This window comes from Lissotriton vulgaris, chromosome 5 (assembly GCF_964263255.1).
Source record: "Lissotriton vulgaris chromosome 5, aLisVul1.2, whole genome shotgun sequence".
NCBI lineage: Eukaryota > Metazoa > Chordata > Amphibia > Caudata > Salamandridae > Lissotriton > Lissotriton vulgaris.
The window spans coordinates 1,881,249,153-1,881,276,143 of record NC_141693.1 but is presented as its reverse complement, the minus strand read 5'-3'; the positions used below and the strand labels follow the sequence as shown (position 1 = coordinate 1,881,276,143).

Below are 26,991 nucleotides of genomic sequence, written 5' to 3'. Positions count from 1 at the left end.
TTGACTTGTCTGTTCATTGAAAGTGAGGAATCCAGAATGACGCCCAAGTTCCGTGCGTGGTCTGTCGGGATGGGTGCTTTTCCAAGGGCTTCTGGCCACCAAGAGTCGTCCCATGCGGAGGGGGAGGTACCTAGGATGAGGACTTCTGTTTTATCAGAGTTCAGTTTCAGACGGCTGTGTTTCATCCATTCGGCTATTTCTTTCATTCCTTCGTGTAGGTTAGTTTTGGCGGTGCTAGGGTCATTGGTGAGTGATAGGATCAGTTGAGTGTCATCCACGTAGGAGATGATGTTGAGGTTGTGATGGCGGGCGATGGCAGCGAGGGGGCTCATGTATACGTTGAAAAGGGTGGGGCTGAGTGAAGATCCTTGTGGTACGCCGCAGATGACTTCAGTGGCCTCTGACTTGAATGGTGGGAGGCGGACTTTCTGGGTTCTTCCGGTGAGGAACGAGGTGATCCATTCCAGTGCTTTTCCTTGGATTCCGATGTTTTTGAGGCGCTGTAGAAGGGTGCTGTGACAGACTGTGTCAAAGGCTGCGGATAGGTCGAGGAGGATGAGGGCGACTGTGTCTCCATTGTCCAGTAGAGTTCGAATGTCGTCTGTTGCTGCGATGAGGGCGGTCTCAGTGCTGTGTTTTGCTCGGAAGCCGGACTGTGAGGAGTCGAGGGATTTGTTGGCTTCGAGGAAGGCGGCGAGCTGGTTGTTGACAGCTTTCTCGATGGCGGCAGAGTTTCTTGGATTTCTTAAGATCATCGTTGAACCATGAGGCCTTCTTGCTGCCAAGTTTGCTTTGTTGTTTTTTCAGTGGTGCTAGGATGTCGGCGCTGTTGGATAGCCATAGGGTGAGGTTGGTGGCGGCTTGGTCGGGGTTTGAGGAGTGGGCTGGGGGGTTTAGAAGAAGCGATGAGGAGATCTGGTCGATGGTGATTTTGTTCCAGTTTCTTTGCAGAGTTGGTTGGGGGTGGTTGTTGGGTTTGGGCTTGTTGTAGGTAAAGTGAACGCAGCTGTGGTCAGTCCAAAGGAGATTCGTGGTGTGGCTGAAGGAGACATGATTGCTGGAGGTGAAGATAGGGTCGAGAGTGTGACCTGCGATGTGGGTGGGGGAAGTGACCAGTTGTTTAAGTCCGAGGTTGGCGAGGTTGTCCAGCAGGGTGGTGGAGTTGCGGTCGTTGTTCTTTTCAAGGTGAAAGTTGAGGTCTCCTAGAAGGATGTAATCTTTGGAGGGGAGCGCGTGTGGAGTGATGAAGTCCGTGATGTCCTCACTAAATTGTGCGCGGGGTCCTGGAGGCCTGTAAAGGAGGGTGCCTCTGAGTGTGGTCTTGGGGTCGATGTGGATCTGGAAGTGAAGGTGTTCAGAGTTGGCGAGATTGACGTCTGAGCTGATTGAGATTTGGATGGATTTCTTATGGACGATAGCGATTCCTCCTCCTGTGTGGCCGGTACGGTCCTTGCGAATGATCTTATAATCTTCTGGGATGGCAATGGTGATGTCTGGGGCGGAGGAGGCGTTCATCCATGTTTCAGTGAGGAAGGCGACGTCCGGAGAGATGGTGTCTAGTAGATTCCATAGGTCAATGGCGTGCCTGTGGACCGATCGGGTGTTGAGCAAGATGCATTGTAGGTGGTTGGTGTCGGGAATCTGAGGTGTGATCGTAGCGGAGTGGGTGACGGTGCAGAAGAATTTGCAGGAGTAGCATGAGAAAGGTCCATGGGTGTGTCCAGGAGCGGCTTGGACGCAGTTGGGGGGACGGCCGGGGTTAAGGGCTAGGAGGGTGGTGGCATCGTAGGTAAAGCGGGAGGGCTGGGAAGTGCGAGGGCCAGGGGGTATGGCGCTGGGCGCGGACGGGCGTAGACGGGCTTACCTATGGCGCACCTTCGGCGCGGATTGGGCGCGGTCGCTGCGCGTAAACGCTGCGCGCGGGAACTCCTGTCATATATGGATAGTGGAGGGGGAGGGGCGAGGGCGGCTCAGCTGGGAGGCGGGGCGGGCTGCACAAGACGACAACAACAAACAAGATGGCAGCGGAGGGGGGAGCACAGCAGAGCGCATGGGGAAAACGCGCTAACACAGTTAAAATAACGATGGGAAATCAAAAGTACATTAAAAGCAAAGCGGCAACCAGGCAGAGCTGCAGGCAATAATAATGAGGCAAAATACACAATAAGCGCTGCCCAACGATACCAATTGACGCCAGGGGCACTGGGAGCGACCACTCCGGCCAAAGCGAAGAGCGAGTCACAGCGCTTTCAGGTAAGGAAGCGCTGTTTGTAGTCTGTGGGAGGGCGGCTCAGCTGGGAGGCGGGGCGGGCTGCACAAGACGACGACAACAACAAACAAGATGGCAGCGGAGGGGGGAGCACAGCAGAGCGCTTGGGGAAAACGCGCTAACACAGTTAAAATAACGATGGGAAATCAAAAGTACATTAAAAGCAAAGCGGCAACCAGGCAGAGCTGCAGGCAATAATAATGAGGCAAAATACACAATAAGCGCTGCCCAACGATACCAATTGACGCCAGGGGCACTGGGAGCGACCACTCCGGCCAAAGCGAAGAGCGAGTCACAGCGCTTCCAGGTAAGGAAGCGCTGTTTGTAGTCTGTGGGAGGGCGGCTCAGCTGGGAGGCGGGGCGGGCTGCACAAGACGACAACAACAAACAAGATGGCAGCGGAGGGGGGAGCACAGCAGAGCGCTTGGGGAAAACGCGCTAACACAGTTAAAATAACGATGGGAAATCAAAAGTACATTAAAAGCAAAGCGGCAACCAGGCAGAGCTGCAGGCAATAATAATGAGGCAAAATACACAATAAGCGCTGCCCAACGATACCAATTGACGCCAGGGGCACTGGGAGTGACCACTCCAGCCAAAGCGAAGTGCGTTGATGAATAAGCAAAACAGGGTAGGTGCAAGCTCACACCCCTGTCTTACTCCTCTATTAACTGGTAGTGGAGAGGTAAGATCACCATGTTTCCCATACCTAATTTGCGCTTAGTTGCCTTCGTGCAATCTCATAAGCATAAGCCAAAAAAAGTTAGGGACCCCCAAGTCACTAAGTACAACCCATAGTTTGTCCCTGGGTACCAGACCAAAAGCCGTTTTTATGTCCACAAATATTAGATAGAGACTGCCACCCTCTAATGTCACAGTTTTCCAATATAAAAGTTGGAGTCTATATATTTGGTCAATGGTGGAGATGTTTTTCCTAAAGCTGGCTTGGTACAGATTCAGGGTTTCATGATCCTCCATCCATACCTGGAGACGATCAAATAGTACCCATGCAAATATTTTCTGGCTAACATCAATCAGACTGATGGGTCTGTAGTTGGTGGACAAAAGTGGAGAACCCTTTTTGAGTACAGGGAGGATTTCTGCACCGGCCCAGGTTGCAGGGATCGCCATTCACTGCAGGATAGCATTAAATAACACCCATAGATAGGGGCCTCATATTTTAGGTTCTACGTGAAAAAGGTCCCCTGGTATCTTATCAAGCCCTGGAGCTTTATTTATTCATTTATTTAAACCTATAAGGCGCACAGCTACCCGCAGTGGGTTTCCCGGCGCCAAGGGACAGACTGGAGAAGAAAGAGCTACAAGGAATCAATGAGTGGTGCCACCTGAAAAACAGTTAAAAAACAAAAAGTATTGCTGGTAAAGCCAAGTTTTTAAGCCCTTGGGAAACCGAAGGAGATCAGTTTCCAACTTCAGCCTTACAGGTAGAGCATTCCAGGACTTGGCGCCTAAATGGGAAAATGAGCGGCCACCCATTTTCACCAGCCTAAATCTAGGAACAACAAAATCTCCTTTTCCTGCGGATCTCCGAGTGCGGCTAGGTATGTAAGCATGGACGAGATTTTGAAGATATCTAGGGGCGAGCCCTGTTTTATCTTGAAGATATAACATAGAGCCTTAAATTTAATTCTGTTCCTAATATCTAGCCAGTGCAGATCGCGAAGGGCTAGGGAGGCGGATGTTTTCCGGGGAACATTGCGTAACAGCCGTGCGGCCGCATTTTGAACAACCTGAAGTTTTTTCACAGTTGTCAAATCGGCACCAAGATACAGGACATTCCCGTAGTCCAGGCAAGATGTTATCAAAGCCTGGACCACCGTCCTTTGCGTGGAGACTGGAAGCATCCACAACATTTTTTGGAGCCCTTTTAATGTGGCAAAACAAATAGAAGCGAACCTGGGTCACGGGCTTCGGGGTAGGACCCCGGAGGATATCTTGCTTATGGCATTTGCAATTTTGGTCAGGGTTATCTCGGGGACCTCTTTGTAACTAATCTTTAAGGAGCATATTGCTGGTTCTACACTGGGACCCTTTGCTTCCATGGTGGTGTATAAAGCCTGGAAATGTATATTCCATGTGTCTGCCGCTATATTTGGCTCTATGGCTTGCTTCCCTTCACTACAGCCTGTACGGACTATGCTCCAGAATGCCTTCAGATCTTTATTTGATTGGGTAGTTTTTAAGGCATCCCATTTATCCAGTTCCAATTTCTTTTTTGCTCAGTTAATGCTATCTCAATACACTCCCCTCTTTTGCTTAATTTGGCACCTATCCTTGGATTTGATGGCATCTATCAAAGCCCGTGTAGCACCCTGATAGCTACCATCAAACCAAGATCGATTAGCCTTTTTTCCCTGAAAAGATACTTTTAGAAATATTTCAACCAGTTTAGATGTCAATGATATAGGGAGCTCTGCAACTCTATTTACGGGGGATAAAATGCCATCTAGAATTGTAATGTTTCCCATTTCCATTAGGGCCGGGATGATGATTGAGTATAGGGAGGCCAGCTTGTCAGGGGACTATTGGATTACCGCCCACCGTAATATTCTCCTATTATTGGAAAGTATTAGTCTATCATCTGGTGGAGGACTAGGAGCCAAATGATTCCTCAAGTCCGGTAGCTCAAGTTCCATAAACAGCAAAATCGACAACCCTCTGCGATATCCTGGTTTTCACTACGATGTAGTCTAACATGGAGGATTGGCCAACTCTGTTACATGTTAACTTGCCTGGTGTCAAAAAACAATCAGAGAGAGAGGGTTGGAAACACTTAGTCCCCCAGGTTAGTTATACAAAACAAAACAAGAGTGTCATATGCAAGGTGTCTCAATGGAGTGACACACAGAGGCAAAGACTGTAAAGAAAAGACTATAGAAAGAAACCCCCTGTTGACACATTGGAAACCTTCAAGGGTGTTATGGGAAGCCCTCACTCACCAACCTGGTTGGTGACATGCTTCATCATCGGGCCCACCAGGAGAAGCCGAGTGCCTCCCTGGTGTGCTACAACGCCAGATTACAGAAAAATGCTTGATACATCCTGCCCCTAGTCCCTTTCCGCTGTCCCTCAAACACACTCCCTTTCCTTAGTATCACGCTCAGTCTTTTCTACGTTTCCCTCATCGCCTTATCCATTTCATCTGCTCTCAAACACCGTTTTCACTCTGTTACTCTTCAGTCTCCCTATGTTCCACACGCTCTTCCTCACTCTCTTTGTGTGCATCTCTAACTCTGTGGACCTCTCTCAAGCCTTTTCTATCTCTTCCCCTCTCTTTATTTGCCCATCCCGTCTTCCATGATGGAGAGCAGGCAGCACCGTAATGTTCAAACATGTCTTTCTGTAAGCATTGGTTGAGACATTCACCCTTTCATCCATGCATGCAGTCGATTACCCAGCGACGCATCTATTGACTTACTCTTCGATCAACCAACCCATTCGCTACCCTTACCCCATACATTTCCCCTTCTCTTGCACTGCCCCTTCACTGCTATGAACTACCCTTGCACTTCACATTAACCTTGCCCCCACACATTGAACTTGTGAAAATAAAAAGACTGTTCACTTATAAGTCGACCTATTGACTTTGCCAATGCTTGTTGGGTCCTGACTGAGGATCTATCTATGGCATAGACATGAACAGCGCTCATTTAGAATTAGGACCACAGATGCAATTTAACACATGAAGAGTAAGCAATAAGGGCGAGTTGATGATCAGATCTATTTTTAGGTCAAGGACTGAAAGGCTGCGCTTGCGCAGTCTCCGGTCGGAGATTTAATGATTTTTAGTACGGGGCTTGAACCTGCCTCTCTCTTCCATTGGCTTGCTCCCTAAACGGAGGCCAGTCATTGGATGAGAGGGGCATCTCTCAGTTCATGCTCCCGTCTCTTTCGGATTCGGGGGCATGTTTTTTTGCATTCTTTCGACTGTGACGTCATCCGTCACTCAGAACGCCAAAAACACGCCCCCGAATCCGAAAATTTTCAGCCGCCATTTTTTTTTTGGTGCCGTTTTTCTTGTTTTAAAGGGGTGTTGCGAGGGGGTATAAAGCAGAAGTGCTCGCGCTCAGATTAAACGATGTGAAAAAGAATTCAACTGGACAGTAGTGATGGGAAGACAAAAGGCGCCCTGATCACTGCATGGACTAAGGGGCCATCCAGGAAAAGTCTAAGTCTCACCGACAATTAAACATGTTTTCTGTATCATGTTCCAGTTCATAAAATGGGCACTTGCAGTGATGTGAGATTTATATGGGAATCTCATATTGTACGGAGTGTGGTGTGCATGGGATGAAGCTGCTTTCCCAGCCCTTCCAGTTTCCGAATGCATGTGCAGCAGAGTGCATGGCAATAACGAGCTGACGGACTGCCTGCTGTCACCCCTCCCCCGTGCATCCAGTCACATGGCTGCTAAACCCCGCTCAGCTGAGACTCCCGGTGCGCAGCCCCCGCGCCTGCCTCTGTGAGGCCGCGCTGGGTGAGGCTGGCGTGTGGCCAAGGCATGGACGGCCGCGAGGGAAGCTCTCTCTGGTGCTGCCGCCTCATTCCCGCTCCGCTCCATGCTGCGGAATGTTGCTTCACCCACAGTGGTCAGGAGGGTGTGTGTGGGTTCAGGTGTTCATTCCTGAAATCCACAACCGAGCAGTGACTCTGACAAGATACTCTTCAACTGTGCTAGTGTAGTCACAGTGGGAAGAAACTGTGGCGCTCTGAACGCCATGGTCCTGCTCTGATATCCAGGGAGGACAGAACTGGCGCGAGAGGTGTTAGCATAAGGCAAGAGTTTAGCGCACAACACGTGCCGCTGCCCCAGAATGACAAGGGGGCGGGCGCCTGGCTTCCCCCTGCCCCTTCTCAGCATCCAGGTATAGCCTCAGAGGTTTCAACACATATTGTGGCATTGCTGCTAAATGGGGTATAGAACACCCTATAGGAAGCCTGAACAGAGAGCCTGCCTTTGGATGTGGTGTTTTGCGTTTCGCGTTTATAGACAGAGATGAAAATATCAATTTTGTCACACCATTGGTTCAATTGCTTAACTATGCAGTGTATGTTTTAGTCGTCATATCTGGGAGTTTGTAGATTCTCAAAGTGTAAAGTGTACAGTAGAAAACAATACATTGAAATCTGTCCTCATCCGAATGGAATCGTCCAGGCACAGCAACTCGACCCCTGGCCTTTCGTTGCCATGTCTTTCGTTGCCCCCTGGATCTACTGTTGACCCTCCGGTCTGAGTTTTAATTCGTCACAAGTGTATCTATGTTTTGTACCCAAGTCTTGTGACCCTCGGGATTATTGAACTTTTACAACACCTTTCATAACCCTGACCATGCAGCTGCAGTCGGACCACGGTGATTCGAATGATAAAAGAATTCAATTCAATTCAATTCAATTCAGTTGATTTATATAGCGCGCTACATACCCAGAGGGTCTCAAAGAAAGGTGGGGAACTACAGGTCGAAAATCCATGTTTTAAGTTGCTTTCTGAATGCTAGGTGGTTCTGAGTGAGGCGAAGGTGAATGGGAAGTGAGTTCCAGGTTTTAGCTGCCAGGTAGGAGAAGGATCTTCCTCCCATGGTGGTTTTGTTGATGCGAGGTACAGCCGCAAGGGCTTGGTTGGAAGAGCGTAGCTGGCGGGAGGGGGTGTAGAAGGAAAGTCGTGTGTTGAGGCATTCGGGACCAAGTTCGTAGAGTGCTTTGTGTGCGTGGGTTAGGAGGCGGAATGTTATCCTCTTATTGACTGGGAGCCAGTGGAGGTTTTTCAGGTGATCAGAAATGTGGTCTTTACGCGGGATGTCTGGTATGAGTCTGGCTGATGCGTTCTGGATGCGTTGGAGTTTTTTCTGAAGTTTTGCAGTGGTACCGGCGTATAGGGTGTTTCCGTAGTCCAGTCGGCTTGTAACCAGTGTGTGGGTGACTGTTTTCCTAGTTTCGGTGGGGATCCAGCGGAATGTTTTTTTGAGCATGCGAAGAATGTTGAAGCAAGATGATGAAACGGCGTTGACTTGTCTGGTCATCGAAAGTGAGGAGTCCAGGATGACGCCCAGGTTCCGTGCGTGGTCCGTCGGGATGGGTGCTTTTCCAAGGGCCTCTGGCCACCAAGAGTCGTCCCAGGCGGAGGGGGAGGTACCCAGGATAAGGACTTCTGTTTTGTCTGAATTCAGTTTCAGACGGCTGTGCTTCATCCACTTGGCTACTTCTTTCATCCCTTCATGTAGGTTGGTTTTGGCGGTGTTAGGGTCTTTGGTGAGTGAGAGGATCAGTTGAGTGTCATCCGCGTAGGAGATGATGTTGAGGTTGTGTTGGCGTGCGATGGCCGCGAGGGGGCTCATGTATACGTTGAAGAGGGTGAGGCTGAGAGATGATCCTTGTGGTACTCCGCAGATGACTTCAGTGGCCTCTGACTTGAATGGTGGGAGGCGGACTCCCTGAGTTCTACCGGAAAGGAACGAGGTAATCCATTCCAGTGCTTTTCCTTGGATTCCAATGTTTCTGAGGCGTTGTATAAGGGTGCTATGACAGACTGTGTCGAAGGCTGCGGAGAGGTCAAGGAGGATGAGGGCGACTGTGTCTCCATTGTCCAGTAAAGTTCGAATGTCGTCTGTTGCTGCGATGAGTGCGGTCTCAGTGCTGTGTTTGGCTCGGAAGCAGGACTGTGAGGAGTCGAGGGATTTGTTGGTTTCGAGGAAGGCGGCGAGCTGGTTGTTGACAGCTTTCTCGATGACTTTGGCCGGGAATGGAAGGAGCGAGAAGGGGCGTTAGTTTTTGAGTTCAGTGGGGTCTGCTGTAGGTTTCTTCAGGAGGGCGCTGAGTTCGGCGTGTTTCCAGCTTTCCGGGAAGGTGGCGGAGTTGAGGGAGCAGTTGATTACGTCTCGGAGGTGTGGTGCTATGATGGAGTCTGCTTTGTTGAAGATGTGGTGAGGGCATGGGTCTGTTGGGGATCCTGAGTGGATGGAGTTCATCAGGCGGATGGTGTCCTCAGTGGAGATTGGGTTCCAGTCATTAAGGATGTTCAAGGGGGGTGACGGTACGGCAGCAGGTCGGGTGGGTTGGTCTCCGGGTTGGTTGTCGAAGCTGTTGTGGATGTCTGCGATTTTGTCGTGGAAGAACGAGGCTAGGGAGTCGCAAAGGGTTTGCGAGGGAGTGATGTCGTTGGAGTTGGCGGTAGGGTTGGTAAACTCTTTGACGATGTTGAATAATTCCTTGCTGTTGTGGGCGTTGTTGTCTAGTCGGTCTTTGAATCCGGCTTTCTTGGCAGTCGGGATCAGTTGGTGGTGTCTGTGGGTGGCGTTTTTGAAGGCGTCCCTGGTGCTGGAGTTTGGGTCTTTTTTCCAGGCCTTCTCGAAGGAGCGGCAGAGTTTCTTGGATTTCTTAAGATCATCGTTGAACCAGGGGGCGTTTTTGTTGCCTAGTTTGATTTGACGTTTTTTCAGAGGTGCTAGGTGATCGGCGCTGTTGGTTAGCCATTGAGTGAGGTTAATGGCTGCTTGGTTGGGATTCGAAGAGTGGGCAGGGGGGTTTTGAAGAAGTGATGAGGAGATCTGGTCGATGGTGATTTTGTTCCAGTTTCTTCGCAGAGTAGGTTGAGGATGGTTGTGTGTTGTGGTCTTTTTGTAGACAAAGTGAACGCAGCTGTGGTCCGTCCAGTGGAGAACTGTGGTGTGACTGAAGGAGATATGTTTGCTGGAGGTGAAGATAGGGTCGAGTGTGTGACCTGCGTGGTGAGTGGGGGTATTAACAAGTTGTTTGAGTCCGAGGTTGGCGAGATTGTCCAGGAGGGTGGTGGTATTGCTGTCCTTCACTTCCCCTTAGCCTTGTGTTTTTTTGTGTTTATAAATCCAGTAACACAGTAAAAGAGGGCAGCGCAAAATAGGCACTGTTTAGGTCTGGCTTGAAGGTGCAGCTGTTAGTGCACCTATTGTTAACAATTATTTAAAATATACGAGGCGGGTCTCAGAGATGCCACCGTCGTCTCCGGCGCTTTAGGGAGTCTAGCTCACCGCTCAACAACCCAGCAGCTCTGACTCATCACCCTGAACATCCCCCGGCAAGTACGGCTCGCATGTGACCAGCCGCAGCGGCTCTAACTCTTCCGTGAAAACCCCAGGCTGGTATAGATAGCTCACCCATGTATTATAGCTCCCCCTCAAAGAGCCCAGCAGGTGTACCTCACAGTTGAACACTCCAACGGACCCAGCCCACCCCGGAACACCCCAGCAGCCAGTCCAGCTCACTCTTGGAGCTAGCCCCAAATACCACCAACCGGTCTAACCCCCCTTTAACATTCCCAATATGTATAGCTCACCCAGTTATAGTTCACTGGTGAAAATCCTTGGAGGTCCGAGGGGCCGTGCCTAAAAGTGCTGCACTCGGCAGACACGGAGGAAGGAAGGGGGAGAAGTCAAGTGTGACCCGGCAGCTGAGACAGCCCGGAGCGGCTTCACTGTAGCAGGCTCTGCGACTCTGAAGGTGGCGGGGGGCGTCCAACTGGGAGTGCCATGAGGTGGCATGCAGCAGCGGGCACACGTAAACACAGGATTGGCGCTCCTTGCGCGGCAGACCCTCTGAGGGGGCGGGGAAGCCCTCGGCTCTCATGAGGTGGCATGCTACAGTGGTCATGCATGTAAACACAGGAGCTTCGAGCTGCACCGCCTCTCCCTGTCGGGATATCTTTGCTTTTCAGCACTTTCATGATTCAGTCCTCCTCCTCAAATATGTGCCCACCATCCCCAGTGCCTGAAAGGATCCCCCACTGCCTCTGGATCCAAGGCCCGCAGAACGGCCCTGCTTTTAATTCCAAGAGGCATTGCGCAGACTGTTAATTTTTTTGAGATGGCATTTGGTTTGAGGGAGGACGGGACTTTGCCTGAATAGTGTTGATGTAACATAGTGTTTATGTAACATTCCTTGAGGCTTTTTTTCATTTTAACCGAAGATGTCAATCATTCAATCATTCGTTCGCTGATTTAAAATTAACCTCTATAGGTCACGCCGTGTGTTTGTCGAATGCGTCTTTGTAAGTCTTTAACTTTGTAGTATGCACTCTAAACCTTCATTATATATGACTGGGTGTGCAACGGACTGTCAGTGAATATTTCCACATATTCCTCATGACGAACTTGTCCAAGGTTTCAAATCATGTGACCTCAATATCGGAAGTCAATACGATCCATAAATGGGACAAATGATGCCAGTGACATTCATTCAACCCAATTTTCTAGGCGTTCAGAAAGAGAGCCACAAAACTGTTCAATTTTTAGCCTGAATTACACTACCGAAAATTAACATATCCTCTGCAGAGGTGAATGCAGGTAAATCCTCTTTATGGAGCTAAAGTAACAGCCTCTCTACTCATATAGTAGTGGACCGTGGGTGTCCTCCAACGGTTTTCTGCACTTTTTGGGGACCTCCTTGATTCTTTGCAAGAGGAGAACTTGTTCTATCGCCCCCTTTTGTCCAGAAAGTGCTTTCATCAAGATGGGTCTGTGTCTCCGCCCACTCCCGTCTCCCGCTGCCCCCCATTATTTGCGCTGATCCCACTCAGAGCTCGCACAAATCCCTTCTCCGTGTCTCATTACTCTGCGCACTCATACCCTGATTCTTGCTTCCTTTATCCGTGTCTCTTCCTCTCGCTCGTGTTTTCTCCGCTCACTCTTCTTTCCACTCTTTCCTGGCCTTCCCTCTTTTCTCTTCAATCTCCTTTCCCTTCTATCTCCCGCGCACCCTCCCCTCTTCATGTCTGTCCCCTCCTCACGGTCTCCCACCCCCTCAGTATGCCGGGGAGCCCTGTCGCCTGTCTCATCTCCCTTATCTCACTCGCTCCCACACCTGTCCCACAGCTCATCTTTCTCTTTCTTAAACAGTACAGGACCCCATTCACCAGTCTGTTCCCCCTCACCAGCGTTTGTTGCTTAGTGTCCACCCCTCCCCCAATATCTGTCCCTCATACCAGTGTCTATCCCTATGCATGTCCCTCCCCGTACATCTGTTGCCACCTACACTCATTTCTGTCTCCCGCCACCAGTGTCCACCCTCACCGCTGATGTCTGCCCCAACACCAGTGTCTGTCCTCACAGGTGTCTGCCTGTTCCCATACACTAGTGCCAGTCCCTCTGCAGCAGTGTCTGTTCCTCTGTTCCCCTTCACCAGCGTCTGTTCCCCTTCACCAGCGTCTGTTCCCCTTCACCAGCGTCTGTTCCCCTTCACCAGCGTCTGTTCCCCTTCACCAGCGTCTGTTCCCCTTCACCACTATCTGTTCCCTTTAACCACTGTCTGTTCCCTTTAACCACTGTCTGTTCCCTTTGACCTCTGTCTGCTCCTTTTAACCTCTGTCTGCTCCTTTTAACCTCTGTCTGCTCCTTTTAACTACTGTCTGCTCCTTTTAACTACTGTCTGCTCCTTTTAACTACTGTCTGCTCCCTTTAACCTCTGTCTGCTCCCTTTACCTCTGTCTGCTCCCTTTAACCTCTGTCTGCTCCCTTTAACCTCTGTCTGCTCCCTTTAACCTCTGTCTGCTCCCTTTAACCTCTGTCTGCTCCCCTTTAACCTCTGTCCGCTTCCCTTTAACCAGTGTCTGCTTCCCTTTAACCAGTGTCTGCTTCCCTTTAACCAGTGTCTGCTTCCCTTTAACCAGTGTCTGCTATCCTTTAACCACTGTCAGTTGCCCTTTAACCAGTGTCTGTTGCCCTTCACCGGTGTCTGTTGCCCTTCACCAGTGTCTGTTGCCCTTCACCAGTGTCTGTTGCCCTTCACCAGTGTCTGTTGCCCTTCACCGGTGTCTGTTGCCCTTCACCGGTGTCTGTTGCCCTTCACCAGTGTCTGTTGCCCTTCACCAGTGTCTGTTGCCCTTCACCAGTGTCTGTTGCTTAGTGTCCACCCCTCCCCAATATCTGCCCTAACACCAGTTATCTTTCCCTCATACCAGTCTCTATCCCCATACATGTCCCTCCCTGTACATGAGTCGGTATCAACGGGGTCGCCTCTTTCCCGTATTCCAAGAAGCAGACTCAGTTATAGGTGAGACTCTATGTGTGGGTGGCTCTTTGTGTGTGTGTGTGTGGGGGGGGGTGTGTGTGTGTGTGTGGGGGGGGTGGCTCTGTGTGTGGGGGTGGCTCTGTGTGTGTGGCTCTGTGTGTATGTGGGTGGCTCTGTGTGTGTGTATGTGGCTCTGTGTGTGTGAGTGGCTCTGTGTGTGTGTGTGTGTGTGTGTGTATGTGGGTGGCTCTGTGTGGATAGTTTTTTTTGTAGGTGGCTCTGTGTGTGGGTGAACCAAGCGATACAAAAGGGGTTGATGGACGGAGCGTTTGAGCAAATCAAACACTCACCCCCAGTCAAATGATCTGGGTTTAATCCATCACCATTCTTTAGCTCACTCAGCCACCCCAGTTCAGACATGGCCATATGCAAATCAGTCTGATCCTGTGCCTCATGGGATTATGTCCATCAACTGTGGTTTTTGCATTTGTCACCCGAGTGGGATGGGTATGCTCAGACGTGAGTCCCATGCTCTCCACACCACTGGATTCAAGCAAGCAGGGCTGAAGACGGCTGGAATGCCAGAAACCGGTCCTAGGATGCTTGATTCCGGTCCAGGAAAGACATGGCTTGGCAGTTCGGGCTGGACTGTTCCCATGAGGCACATGGTCAGACTGATTTGCCTATGGCCATGTCTGAACTGGGGTGGTGTGGAGTGCAAAAAAACGATGGATTTAGGCCCGGATCTCTGTACTGGGGTGAATGTATGACATTGTTCTGCATTCTGTCCAACTGTGGTTTTTGCATTTGTCACCCCGAGTGGGATGGATATGCTCAGACGTGAGTCCCATGCTCTCCACACCACTGGATTCAAGCAAGCCGGGCTGAAGACGGCTGGAATGCCAGAAACCGGTCCTCGGAAGCTTGTTTCCAGTCCAGGGAAGGCATGGCTTGGCAGTTCGGGCTGGACTGTTCCCATGAGGCACAGGGTCAGACTGATTTGCATATGGCCATGTCTGAACTGGGGTGGTGTGGAGTGCAAAAAAACGATAGATTTAGGCCCAGATCTCTGTAATGGGGTGGATGTATGACATTGTTCTGCATTCTGTCCATCAACTGTGGTTTTTGCATGTGTGTGGGTGGCTCTGTCTGTGTGAGGGTGGCTCTGTGTAGGTGGCTCTGTATGTGTGGGTGGCTCTATGTGAATGACTCTGTGGGTGGCTCTGTATGTGTGTGTGGGTGGCTTTGTGTGGGTGGCTTTATGTGGGTGGCTTTGTGCGGGTGTAAATGCAATAGGTCATGCATTTGCAAGCGATTAAGCTATTGGCATTGTAAATGACAATGCCATTTATTTAACGATTAAGCTATTGGCAATGTAAATGACAATGCAAATGACTGCCATTTATTTATGATTTAAAAAAAATAAAAAAATGTCATGAGCAATGCCAATAGCTCTACCTTTAATAATGCCGAGACCATTGCATTGTAAAGGATTTAGATAATGCATAAGAAACACATTTGTACCATCTTATAACATTAATAAAGAAAATCCACAAATGAACTGACTAACAATTAATGTAAAATTCTAACAACATTTGTTTCCATTGCAGAACAGAGCCACACAGAACTGGGTAAGTTAAATAAATATTAAATGTCTTCGGTATCCAGATTTATATTTCACAGTTTTAGATCTGATTTCAGGAACTCTCTCTCTGTTTTTTGTTTTCTTTCAGAGTGGATATTCTACAAAAACTTTGGAGGTAAGAAACGCTTATCCAGTGAAAGCTCTAATCTGTATATTCTAAAATGCACCGTCCCCGGGATGTAGTATGAATTATTGTAGATCACAACCAGTGTGGTTGTAGAGGAGGGGTTAGACTGAGCGTCTAGGATGGGAAGCAACTAGCTTTCAGTCATGTAAAGTGTTATATCATCGTTAGTAGGGTAGGAGTTATTGAGGATTGAGGAGTGTTTTTAATAAAAGTTGGATTATCACTGTCTTAAATTCAACTAGGACAACCCAAGTGTCCATTGGAATAGGTGCTGTCTCGTTCTTGATAAAGATCAAATCTCCAGAGCTAACACAATCTACTTGTTTTTCTAATCAAATTATTTCTTATATGAGGTTTACATTTAACAAATCGCACTAAGTCACAAATTTCTCCAGGGGCAGTGATAAGGTAAACAGCTAGCACTGGTACATAAGTAAATTTCCTTGCAGAAGTTTCTTACATTGTCACTGGAGGATCTGAACACATTTTCAACTAGCTCACCAAGCCACTACATTCTGTTCCCAGATCCGCTAGACTCTCAAGGATTTGTAGACAGGTTCATGAGCCATTTAGTTGAGAGACTTTACCTTTTTTTTTTTTACAGAGTTTTATATAGCGCAAATTTGACCCTAATCGGGTATCGGAGCTCTTTACATAGGACCAGTTACATTACATGAGGACTCATTCAATTTTGTTAGGCACGTGAGATTACGTTCTTTGCCCAGAATCCCAGGATGTTCAACGTCATTGCCGAGGCTTGAACCCAGTTCCCCAGATTCGAGGTTGACCGCCCTAGCCGTTGGCCAACTCCTCTCCTCAGCTTTAGCTGAATAATGTTATCTTCTCCATATCAGAAAATGTGCTTTATCCCATGAGCGTCTTTCTCTCGTTATATTATGTCCAGGCTTCTTAGTGTGTTTTTTTGAGTCTTAGTTCATTCAGAGCAACTGAAAATATCTTTAATATTTAATTAATTTACAAACTTTCCTCACTGAGGTTTCATCTAAAGGTTGTGTAGACCTCGTAAGATAGTTACTGAGGCGCTTTAGTGTGACAGTTTTCCATTTAGGATCCACAGTTTGGTGAGATGTTTTAGCATTTGTTATATCTTCATAGTCCGCCTACTGAAGATCTCAAAGGCAATAAGGAAATGGTGAGACCATGGCGCTGCCCCAAGACGATAAACGTATCACAATAACTAACTCCAGGCATTTACAATCACTTGTCTGTAAAGGTGCATTTTTTTCTTGTGCACTGGTACAGTATTTGGCTGCACTTTGAGGTCTGAATACTGGAGCCACTCATATTATTTATCAACAAATGTGACTACCAGTCTTATCCATCCATTTCTGTCTTGGACGGACTTGTGACTGTCAGTGCGATCAATCAGTAGCTATTGTAAATGTAAATTGATACTTGTATAGCGCACTACTCACCCGCAAGGGTCTCAAGGCGCTTGTACGAATACCGAAGTGGAACCCATCCTGGCTTTCCCTGTGAGGCGTCCACTCCTGGGCACCCCCAAGGTGGAGGCCAGGCATCCTTAGCGTTGTGGGGGCCGCTGTGGAGATTAAGCAAGCTATTGCCCAGAGTTGCAGAGTGGGACTCCATGATTGGAATCGGCACCGAGGCGAGAATTATCAGGTCCGTGGAATTTTTGAGCCCAAGACCCGCCGAGGCGGGGAATTGAACCCTGGTCCCGGGCTAGACGTCTGCATCACGGTCTGCCGCTCTAATCATTGAGCCACACTTCTCCATGGGTGTGGCTCAGCACTGCCCATCTTGGACTTGCGACTGTCAGTGCGATCAATCAGTAGCTATTGTAGGTTTGCGAACCACGGTGTGGCTCAGCACTGCCCATCTTGGACTTGCGACCCTCAGCATATCACAGCAGGGCTTGGCAGAGAGCAAATACAAGAAAACTGTTGTGCATCTTGACACCACTGGTAGACACCTCCTACTAAGAAGAATAAATTAGCTGGAAAGTCGTCACTGTAAGTGTCCAACTCTAGATGTAATGTTAGCCTTAATGTATTGGGGTCACACCAAAAATATTCTCCACACCCCAGAATCTAAGTGCAGTCTTGTGGAGAAAGGAAACCTGGCAGGTGTCTCTCACTCCGCACTACTAAAATAAACTCTAGTATATGGAGTGTATGAGTCGAATAGCGCTGTCGGAGAATTACTCATCCACAGATGGCATACACAGAGGCCCTTCTCATACCTCAAAATTAGTACATGCACCTAATGATTGGTATTTTATTACATAGTTACTTGTTATACACTATGTGTCTACAAAGCTTGTGTATTAGGATGACTTAGTATTATAAACAGCTCAGCTATAATTACACAAAGTAAGGCAAAGTTATAACCACGCTACTTACTACAAGGTTTATTGAGTCATGTCATGCATACCCATGTATTTAATTGTGCCTTCAGGCTTGAAGTGGGAGCTTCATGGTTCAGCATCCACTCCAGCAATCTCATCCATGTATGTAACCCGGAACATACACCAATAGCTTATACACCATTTTAGAGCATGGTGCTCAGTGTAGCGAGGAGGAACCAGCGTATGCTTCTGCTGTATCAGTACATGGAATATTTGAACAATGCCTCTTGTTCAAATATGTGTACATATAAACTTAAGCCTACTTAATTCATTCTTCCTACAGGACGAAACAAACATGGTCCTCTTCCCTTTATAGCTTTCCTTTGGCTACAAGGTTTACAATGTGTGCACCAGAGAATGGAAATCTTTATTTTTTTTGTGTCAATAGGAGTTAAAGAAGACATGCAATCCACGCACACACTTATTTGTTGCACACGCAAAACATTTGAAGTTAGTCTGTATTTTTGACCCGGCACACATTTTATTGTATATCATGCACTCAAACTGCAACAATTTTAACACACAATCTGGTCTGCCTCTTATGTAACATCAAAAACATATAGAAATTGTGCTGCACACATCATGAAAAAACATGAGGGTATTATGTAAACATAGGAAAATGAATTAATATTTAGGGTGGGTTGTAGACGATTTCCTGTATCCCTTATGGACAAAGCAGTCCTCTTTAAAATGATGGCACTTCCACTCTGCTATATGTAGTCCAAAACACTCCATATCACATACACGAGACATTCTTCCAAACCATTGAGTCCAAACAGAGACTGCTGCTGTTATGGTGGGGGGACGTGGGGGTGCGGGGTAGTCTTAGAATTGCACTTAAGAAATTACAGAAAGGTGTGTTTGACTGGGGACTGGCCATTCCTGACCTCTGAAAATATTATTGGGCTCGCAACTTATAAACATTAATGGATGGGTGTTTTCCTCGCTTGAGGAACTGGCATATAAGGTTTGACCGACTGGCGATAGGCACTGGCAGTTACTTAATGGAGCTATTCAGGAAGCGGAGAGATATAACACACCTTCAGGTGCACACTCAGACAGTGGTTTAAATATAGCAAAGCCAAAGGGGATGATGGATGGAGTGTTAAACAATGCAAGCACTCCCCCCCCCCCCACCCCCCAGTCAACTGATCTGGGTTTAATCCTTCATCATTCTTTAGCTCACTCCGCCACCCCAGTTCAGACATGGCCATATGCAAATCAGTTTGACCCTGTGCCTCATGGGAACAGTGCTGCCTGAACTGCCAAGCCATGTCTTCCCTGGACCGGAAATGAGCTTCCTGGGACTGGTTTCTGGCTAATCGGTCGTCATCAGCCAGGCTAGCTTGAATCCAGTGGCACAGTGAGCAAGGGACCCACGTCTGGGCGGTTGAAATATGGCATAAGGCAACTAGAATGACAGGCTGGGAGAATAAGCTTACTGAACAGACACCTCGTGGTTGGAGGTCACTTGATGGAACTGGATCGCCTAGAGGACTTCTGGAAGTGGAGCCTTATAGGGATTGACTCATAGGGGGATGTCTGGAAGGGAGAAGGGAGATAAGATGATTGAGTTCTATAGATTCTGGGAGGAATTTCAGATTGGGGAAGCTGAATACCTACACTATTGTCAACTACGACATGCACTACACTGCCATCTGAAGGAAAGAACCTCGATACATGTTATGTTACGATTTGTTATGTTACAATTTTGTTAGAGCGCGACTGCTGCCCCAGCAACGGGGCGTCCCGGCGCTAAGAAACCAGAGCAAACCTACTGAGAGAGAGGGGGGAGGCTTAGGACAGTGGGAACAGATGGGTTTTAATTGCCTTTCGGAAGGCGGACAGATTGTCAAGGCAACGATGTTCAGGGGAAGGGAGTTCCAGAGTTTTGCTCCCAAGACTCTGAAGGAGCGTCCTCCGACGCGGCAAAGTTTTGTGTGGGGGACTACTACCAGATGTTGACCTAGGGGGCGCAGATTGCGCTGAGGGGTATAGGGGTACTAAAAGCGGGCGGAGGAGTTCAGGGCCATCTGTTTTAAGGATTTTAAAAGCAGTAGTAAGGGCCTTAAATTGGATTCTCGATTCCACCGGGAGCCAGTGGAGTCTTTGTATGGTGGCTCTAGCAGAGCATCTTCTTGGAAGGCCCACTATGGCCCTAGCCGCAGAATTCTGAATTCGCTGAAGCCTTGCTGTCTCTGCTTTATTAGCGCCTCTCCGCAGGACGCTGGCATAGTCCAACCTGGACAGAATGATAGATTGGACTATGAGCTGACGTGTTTTGGAATCGAAGAAGCCAAGAATAGGATAGAGGCTTCTCAACAGGCCCACACACGTAGCGGCCACTCTTTTAGTGTGGGTTTGGTAGCTCAGCGAGGAGTCTAGCCGAACTCCCAGGTTTTTTACCAAGGTCTTAGGGGGAGGGATGGGGCCCAACGAAGAGGGCCACCAGTGGTTGCTCTAGCAGCTGGGGTTCTTACCAAGGAGCAGCACCTCGGTTTTCCCTGCGTTCAACTGCAAGCAGTTAGCCGTCATCCAATGGGCGACAGCGGCCAGTCTATCCCTAAATCTTGTGGCAGAGGTTGAGGGGGCCTCAGTGATGGTAATCACCAGCTGTGTGTCGTCAGCATACAACACCAGCGTGAGGTCCCATTCTCTGGCCACTGCCGCGAGGGGCTGTACATAAAGGTTAAAAAGGGACGGACTGCGAGCTGAACCCTGCGGGACTCCTTGGCCGATAGAATGAGGCGGGGAGGTGTACGGGGGTGCTGAGACTCGGAAGGTTCTGTCCATCAAGAACGAGCTGAACCATTCGAGGGCCTGGCCACTAATCCCTATTTCCTCCAGGCGTTGCAGCAGGATGTGGTGGGAAACCATGTCATCCAATACCTTCCTGAGATGTTCGGTTGTGGATAGGAGGGCAGACTCCGTACTGTGCCCTGGCCTAAAACCATTCTGGGAATGGTCCAAGATGTTATTTTTGGCCATATGGTCAGATAGTACGGTGTTGGCATGAGCTTCTGCCAGTTTAGACACCCAGGGGAGCAAAGAGATGGGCCTATAGTTCTCTGGTTTTGTGGGGTCCAGGGTCGGCTTTTTGATAATGGGGGTGACCCAAGCTTGTTTCTAGCAAGTTGGGACCACTGCCGAGGAGAAATAAAGGTTAAGAAGCGTGGCCAAAGATTGGAGAAAGAAATCCAGCGCCTCTAGAAATTGAGCCGGTCTGAGGGGGCGCCGGATTTAACCTTTCTACAGAGTTTGGCCAGATTCCCATGGGAAATTTCAGGTATGCAAAAAGGTCTGATGCCTTTAAAGGGAGATTCGGAGGAACTAATGAGATCAGAAGAATTCTGTGGGAAGGTGTTATAAATTTTCTTTACCTTTTCAGTAAAAAAGGTGGCGAGGTCCTCACACTGCTGTGTGGAGGAGATACACGGGGCAGGGTTGCCACAGTTTTGCAGTTTTTGAACCAGTTTGAAAATGGTTTTAGTAGGGTTGGAGCTGGAGTCAATTTATTTTGCATAGAAAGATGCGCGGGCCGCGCGTATGGCTTTATGATATATTTTTAGTTTGGACAGGTAAAGTGCTTTATCTCTGTCCTTATAATCCTTTCTCCAGTTGCGTTCGGCAACTTTACATTCCTTTCTTAGGAGTTTCAAATTCCCATTATACCATGGGTTAGAGGGGGTGCTGCGTCCTCTAGTCCATTTGGCTTGTATAATCGTGTCAAGTCCTGTGATGATCCAATCCTGAAAGGAGGCATAGGACGTGTTGATGTCATTAGTAGTTTCAATGATGAGTTCTCCCAAGGTGGCAAAGAGATCCTTATTTTGAAGTTTATGCCAGGGCCGCTTAAGACAGGAGGGAGACGGGTCATTGTTGGGCTGGATGTCGGCCGCTATCACAAATTTAATGAGAAAGTGGTCGGTCCAACCCATGGGTTTGGGTGGATCAGCTCTGGCCTCTGGAATATTGGTAAAAACAGGATCGAGTAAGTGACCCGCAGAGTGCGTGGTGGACTGGATGAGAGGGGTCAGCTGTAGGGCTGTTAGGTCCGCCAGGAGATTCCTGATGGTAGGATCCGAGATGGAGTCGAAGTGAAGGTTAAGGTCTCCCAATATAGTGAAATTGGCGGAGGTCATAGCCAGGGCGTGGGCTGCCTCTAGGAGGTCCTCCATGAATTTAGAGGCGGGACCTGGGGGTCGGTAAATATAAAGGCCTGAAAAGGTGAAGTGAGGGCTAGTAGTGATTTTAAAACGGGTGCATTCACAACCCATAATGTCTTCCTTTAAAAAGGAGCAGGAGTATAGCGTTCTATAAATAACGGCTATGCCACCTCCCCTGGAATCTCTATTGATGGATTTCATAGAGAATCCATCCGGCAACGTAAGATTCGGAATGCTGGTTAGCTCATCCTTGAGCCAGGTTTCACACAGGAATAGTATATCTGGGTTCTCGTCAATTAATAAGGTATTGACCTCAGGGTAGTGTTTTACCAGGGACCTGACATTAAGCTGGAGAATCGTAAGCGGGGTATGTTTTGTCATACTGGCTTTGTGTGCAAGTAGGCACGGCCTAGGAGTGGCAAAATTACAAGACTTAGTGTAGGTCCATCTGTCCGATGCAGCCCACCAACTTGTCACAGCGTTGGCCCGGGTTTAGAGCAAGGAGCTGATTTTTGTCATAGTAATGTGCCGTCCGTGTAATTCGGGCAGGGGGACCGGCGAGAGGCGATGACTTGGCGAGACGGCGCGCCCGTCCGCTGCGCGTACGGAAGTTGCACATGATTTGAAGGGAGGGCGGGGCGTGGCCTCCGAGGGGGTGTGGCCTCGCGGCTCGCCTGCAATGGCGGTGTGTTTAGATTGTGTTCCAGGTCCACGGACAGCGAGGGAATAGCTGTGCGGCGATCTCTGGAGCAGAGTCCAGTGGTGTCGGTGAAGGGTGAGTGCTCTTAAAATCAGCAAAGTAACGTGACACAAAGTTTTTTTAAAAATACAGATAACTCCCGGCTTCCGCCTCAGGAGGATACAGGTTTCTGGCAATGAACGCTAGTGATCAGCGTTTTATACCAAACATAGGGCGGGGGCGTGGCCTGCGAGGGGGCGTGGCCTCGCGGCTCGCCTGCAATGGCGGTGTGTTTAGATTGTGTTCCAGGTCCACAGACAGCGAGGGAATAGCTGTGCGGCGATCTCTGGAGCAGAGTCCAGTGGTGTCAGGGAAGGGTGAGTGCTCTTAAAATCAGCAAAGTAACGTGACACAAAGTTTTTTAAAAAATACAGATAACTCCCGGCTTCCGCCTCAGGAGGATACAGGTTTCTGGCAATGAACGCTAGTGATCAGCGTTTTATACCAAACATAGGGCGGGGGTGTGGCCTCCGAGGGGGCATGGCCTCGCGGCTCGCCTGCAATGGCATGAGTATTCGCCGCTCGAGGACCGAATCCTCCTAGACCCCATGACCGATAAGGCAATATCCTGCACATATCGTATGCATGTTAATAACTCTCCATACTACATGGGTCCTCTAGGAGTAGCCTGGGAATCAGATGTTGGTCTCCTTGAGGACGATGATTGGGTTGAGGCCTTACAGAGCCTCAGAAAAATAGCGATTATGGCACGCTTTTGGCTGGTCCCGCTCTGCATTCTCCATAGATCCTATGCCTTCCGGATGGTCCAATTTCGCATTGGTAATCGTGTCAGAGGAATGCGCATGGAGCTGTGGAGAGAGAGGGCCATTCTTCCACATACTGTGGGACTGCCCCGTGATCCGAACTTACTGGGAGTGCCTGTGCCGCGTGATGTCTAAAGTGGTGGGGTAACCGGTGTTGACATAACCGAGGTGGCACAACTTCGGAGTAACTGGGGAGACAACATGGCCACAATGGGCCAAGACCCGTTTGGCGCTGGCAGGAGGGGTGGCCAAAAGAAACATCGCCCATGCATGGGGGGCAGGTGACGCCCCATCAGTAGGAGCCTGGAAAAGTGATATGGATTGGTGTTACAGGGCGGAGCAATTAGTTTATCAAAGTAGGGGCTGCCCACGCAAATGAGGGATGATATGGGGAGCGTGGGCAAAATATAGAGGTCTTTGGACAGAGGACTGAGGGCCCCTTGCAAGCCTTCCTAGGCCACATAGCTGAGCGATACTTCTCAGGAGAGCAATAGTAGCAGCAACGCACCAATGAAACCCAAGGTATGATGTAACTAGGGGTACAGGGAACACATGTAAAGTTTTGGGGACTTTATAATTTATGTACAATGTCTATCTGAAGAATTTTACATGTTCAATGAACAGATATTTAAAGAAAATCTATTTAGGGTGGGCAACTGCCTACTTCCAGAAATCACAACCCATGTCACGGTCAACCCTCAAAGTCACTGAAATAACCTGAGCTCCGCCCCCTGGTAGCTATTATTATAAAATTGTATAACATGCATAACTACCTGGTAGGGCTACCCAGCACCAGACATATGAGGTTGGTGACATTGGCCAGAGTCAAGTAAGAGTTAGAAAAGACCGGTTTTTAAGAGTTTACGAAAAACTCCCAAGGATTGGCATCCTCTCAGAGGGTTGGGCAGTGTGTTCCACAGCTTGCCCAGATTGGAAAAAGAGTGACCGCCATGACTATTTTTTTTAACTCTAGGGTACTCCAGTTGCTGGAGCAAAAAGAGCAGCTAGGGCAGTAAGGTTGCACTAGCAATTTCAAATAGCAATTAGACCTGGCTTTATGCTTGTAGCATAGGGCTTTGACCTGTATATGTTTTTTGACTGTGAGTCAGTGGATGTCACAAAAGAGGTTGGACGTGAAGGCGTGTTTGGGTAGATGGAATAATAATCTGCCAGTCGAGTTCTGGACAACCTGTTGGTGTTTGAGTACTGTCTTGCCAGCCCTCAGGTAAAGAATGTTATCGTAGTCCAACTTTTATAAAATGAAGGCCTGAATTGCAGTCCGCTGGGCCGAGAAGGGTAGCATCCAGATAATTTTCTAGCTCTGACATAGAGGAGGCAGGCTTAACATAGGGCTATGTAAAGTAAAGTATTTGTGCCGTACTAAAACAGTAATCAAGTCATAAAAACGCAGAACATTGAAACTCCCAAACCAACTGAGGAACTGGGGAACTGAACGTCAGAATTTTTTACGTTTTAGGTAAAAATAGCACCAAAAAGCACAAAATGCCAATCATGATCTTTAGTTACAGTAGACCTGGATGCAATTTGAGCTTGACTGCAATGGAGATTGGGGCGGATGCACCAACCAGTTTTGTTCTGTTCAAAGATTAGTCTTTTAAGTCCCAAACAACCACTGGAGTACACTTCCAGTGCCTCCAGAACCTATGGGGAGGCTCTTAGATACTCAATGGATTTCAGGCGTAGGCTAAGAGAAGGGTCCATCTAGGTACAGTTAAAGCTGGGTGCTTCCAGGAAAATGTTTTTTACTGATTGTTGTCTCCCTGTATGAGACAGTTGGAGGTCAGCTAACCTATCCTTGGAGTCCACTTCATTGTCTTGGGTACAAGAGGAAGTCCTTTTGAGCTGTTCTCAAGTCCCAGACAGCAGAACCAGCCCAATTCCGATCTTCTGCGATCCGGAAAGTGTTCTGAAGTGAGCCAGCTTCATGCCTGGGACTAGCTGGTGGGTGGGGGTCGTTGCTTGGTAAACACTCCAAGGTCCAGACCTGTCTACTTTTGCAGTAGTTCCAGTTTACAGTATGCAATGTGTCCTGGAAAATCCAAGAATGTGAAAGTCTTCAGCCTCACTTAACTTGGGCTCTGAAGCTGGGCGTTTGATGGTAAACCTAGTGTTCCCCCCACATGTAACATGGTAACTTTAAAGAAAGACTGTTGAAAGGAAATGCTATCAGATGAGGAAATACTATAGGCTCTTCAGTCAGAATATTGCATAGAATTTTTCAAAAAGCCACACAATAACCGATCAATCAAAACGACAATAACACAGGATTATAAGCCTTTGCTATTGAACAAAGTGTAATTGCTCTTGGCAAAAAAGAGCGATGGAAGAGATTTTTTTCCCTTGAACTAGACCACAGGTTTATGACATCTGTTCATTCATCCCCAATATCCATCAATGAATCAATCAACCAATTGGATTTGTAGAGCAGTATTTGTCACCCATGAAGGTATCCAGGCCCTGGCAAGGGTCCGTTGATTAGCCGGCTAGCCAGGGCTTCAGGAACAGTTGAAACTCTGGTAGAGAGGAGGTCTGCAGATGGAAGTGTAGCTTGTTCCATGTCTTTGCTGCTAGATAGACAAAGGATCAACCTCTGCATCTGCTATGTTGGATGAGGCAGGTGAGTGCACTGAGACGTGTAACGGAGGTGGCTGGTGGGCTGACGGAATTTTCAGGCGGTCTGCAAGTGTGTCTGCAGTTGTGCTGGGCCTTGTATACATTGGTCAAGAGCTTGAACTGGCATCTTTTCTGTACACGGAGCCAGTGGAGGTCACTGAGGTAGGGGGTGATGTGGGTTCATCTAAGGAGAGCCAGAATGAGTCTGGCTGCAGTGTTCTGTATTGTCTGTAGTCAGAGGAGGTGACGTGCGATCTCTGAGTAGAGAGTGTTGCCGTAGTCAAGCCGGCTGGAGATGAGGGCCTGGGTGATGATGCGTCTGGAGCTTTGGGGTAGCAATTAGAATATCTTATGAAGCATGCTGGGGCAGAAGAAGCACGAGGAGGAGACAGTTGACCTGAGTCATCATGGTTAGCTTGTTGTCCAGAAGTTATGAGGGCTGCCAGGATTTGTCCACCATGGGGAACTTTTGTTTCTGGAAATCAGTACCTATGTCGTGTCCGTGTTGAGATTCAGGCAGTTGTCCTTCATCCAGTTGGTGACGTCTGTCATGCGGTTGAAGAAGTTGGTCTTGATGATGGTGGTGTCTTTGGAAAGGGAGAGGATGAGTTGTGTGTCGTCTGCATAGGCTATGATGTTGAGTCAATGGGTTTTGGCAATTCTGGCCAGAGGTGTTACATAAGTGTTGAATAGGGTGGTGGGGCTGAGCGAGGATCCTTGCAGTACTCTACAGATGATTTCCTTTGGTTCAGAGGTGAAGGTGGGAAGGCTGACTGTTTGAGTTCCTCCGGTGAGGAAAGGGGCCATCCATCTGACAAAAAAAAATTGACAAAAAATCCTTGAAGCGCCCAATGAAAGTAGGATCCTTAAGTAAATAGTTATTAAAGAGCCCTCTGCTGGGTTTGGAGGGTTCTGAAAGAATATCTAAATTAATGAAGACAGTAGCGTGATCTAAGAGAAGTATGGATCCAATTTCAGCGTTGGTTAGATTAGAAAGAAGGTGAGGACTCAAAAATGTGAAATCGTTTCTAGATGTGGAATTATGTGTGGGAGAGTAAAAAGTGAATTCCAGACTATCCGGATTATATATCCTCCAAGCATCTACCAAACCCCTCGAACAAATAGTGCTCGTAAAGGTTTCTTGCATTTTATAAGGAATATGTCTGGAAGAGGCTACCCTGTCAATAAAGCAATAACCGTTGCAGTCCCCACCCACTAAATGGTTAGGCCCAGAACAAGAGTGGAGGGTATGTGACATGAACT

At 48.4% G+C, this 26,991-nt stretch overlaps 1 protein-coding gene across 1 annotated transcript in view; it reads left to right on the top strand.

The window, feature by feature from the left end:
- LOC147717617 (E3 ubiquitin-protein ligase TRIM11-like) overlaps nucleotides 1–26,991 on the top strand; it is a 658,037-nt gene that overhangs the window by 623,363 nt on the left and 7,683 nt on the right. The window contains exons 7-8 of the mRNA XM_086920534.1: nucleotides 14,875–14,895; nucleotides 14,998–15,024. Coding sequence (XP_086776660.1) covers nucleotides 14,875–14,895; nucleotides 14,998–15,024 — 48 coding nt within the window. The remainder of the gene's footprint in view (nucleotides 1–14,874; nucleotides 14,896–14,997; nucleotides 15,025–26,991) is intronic.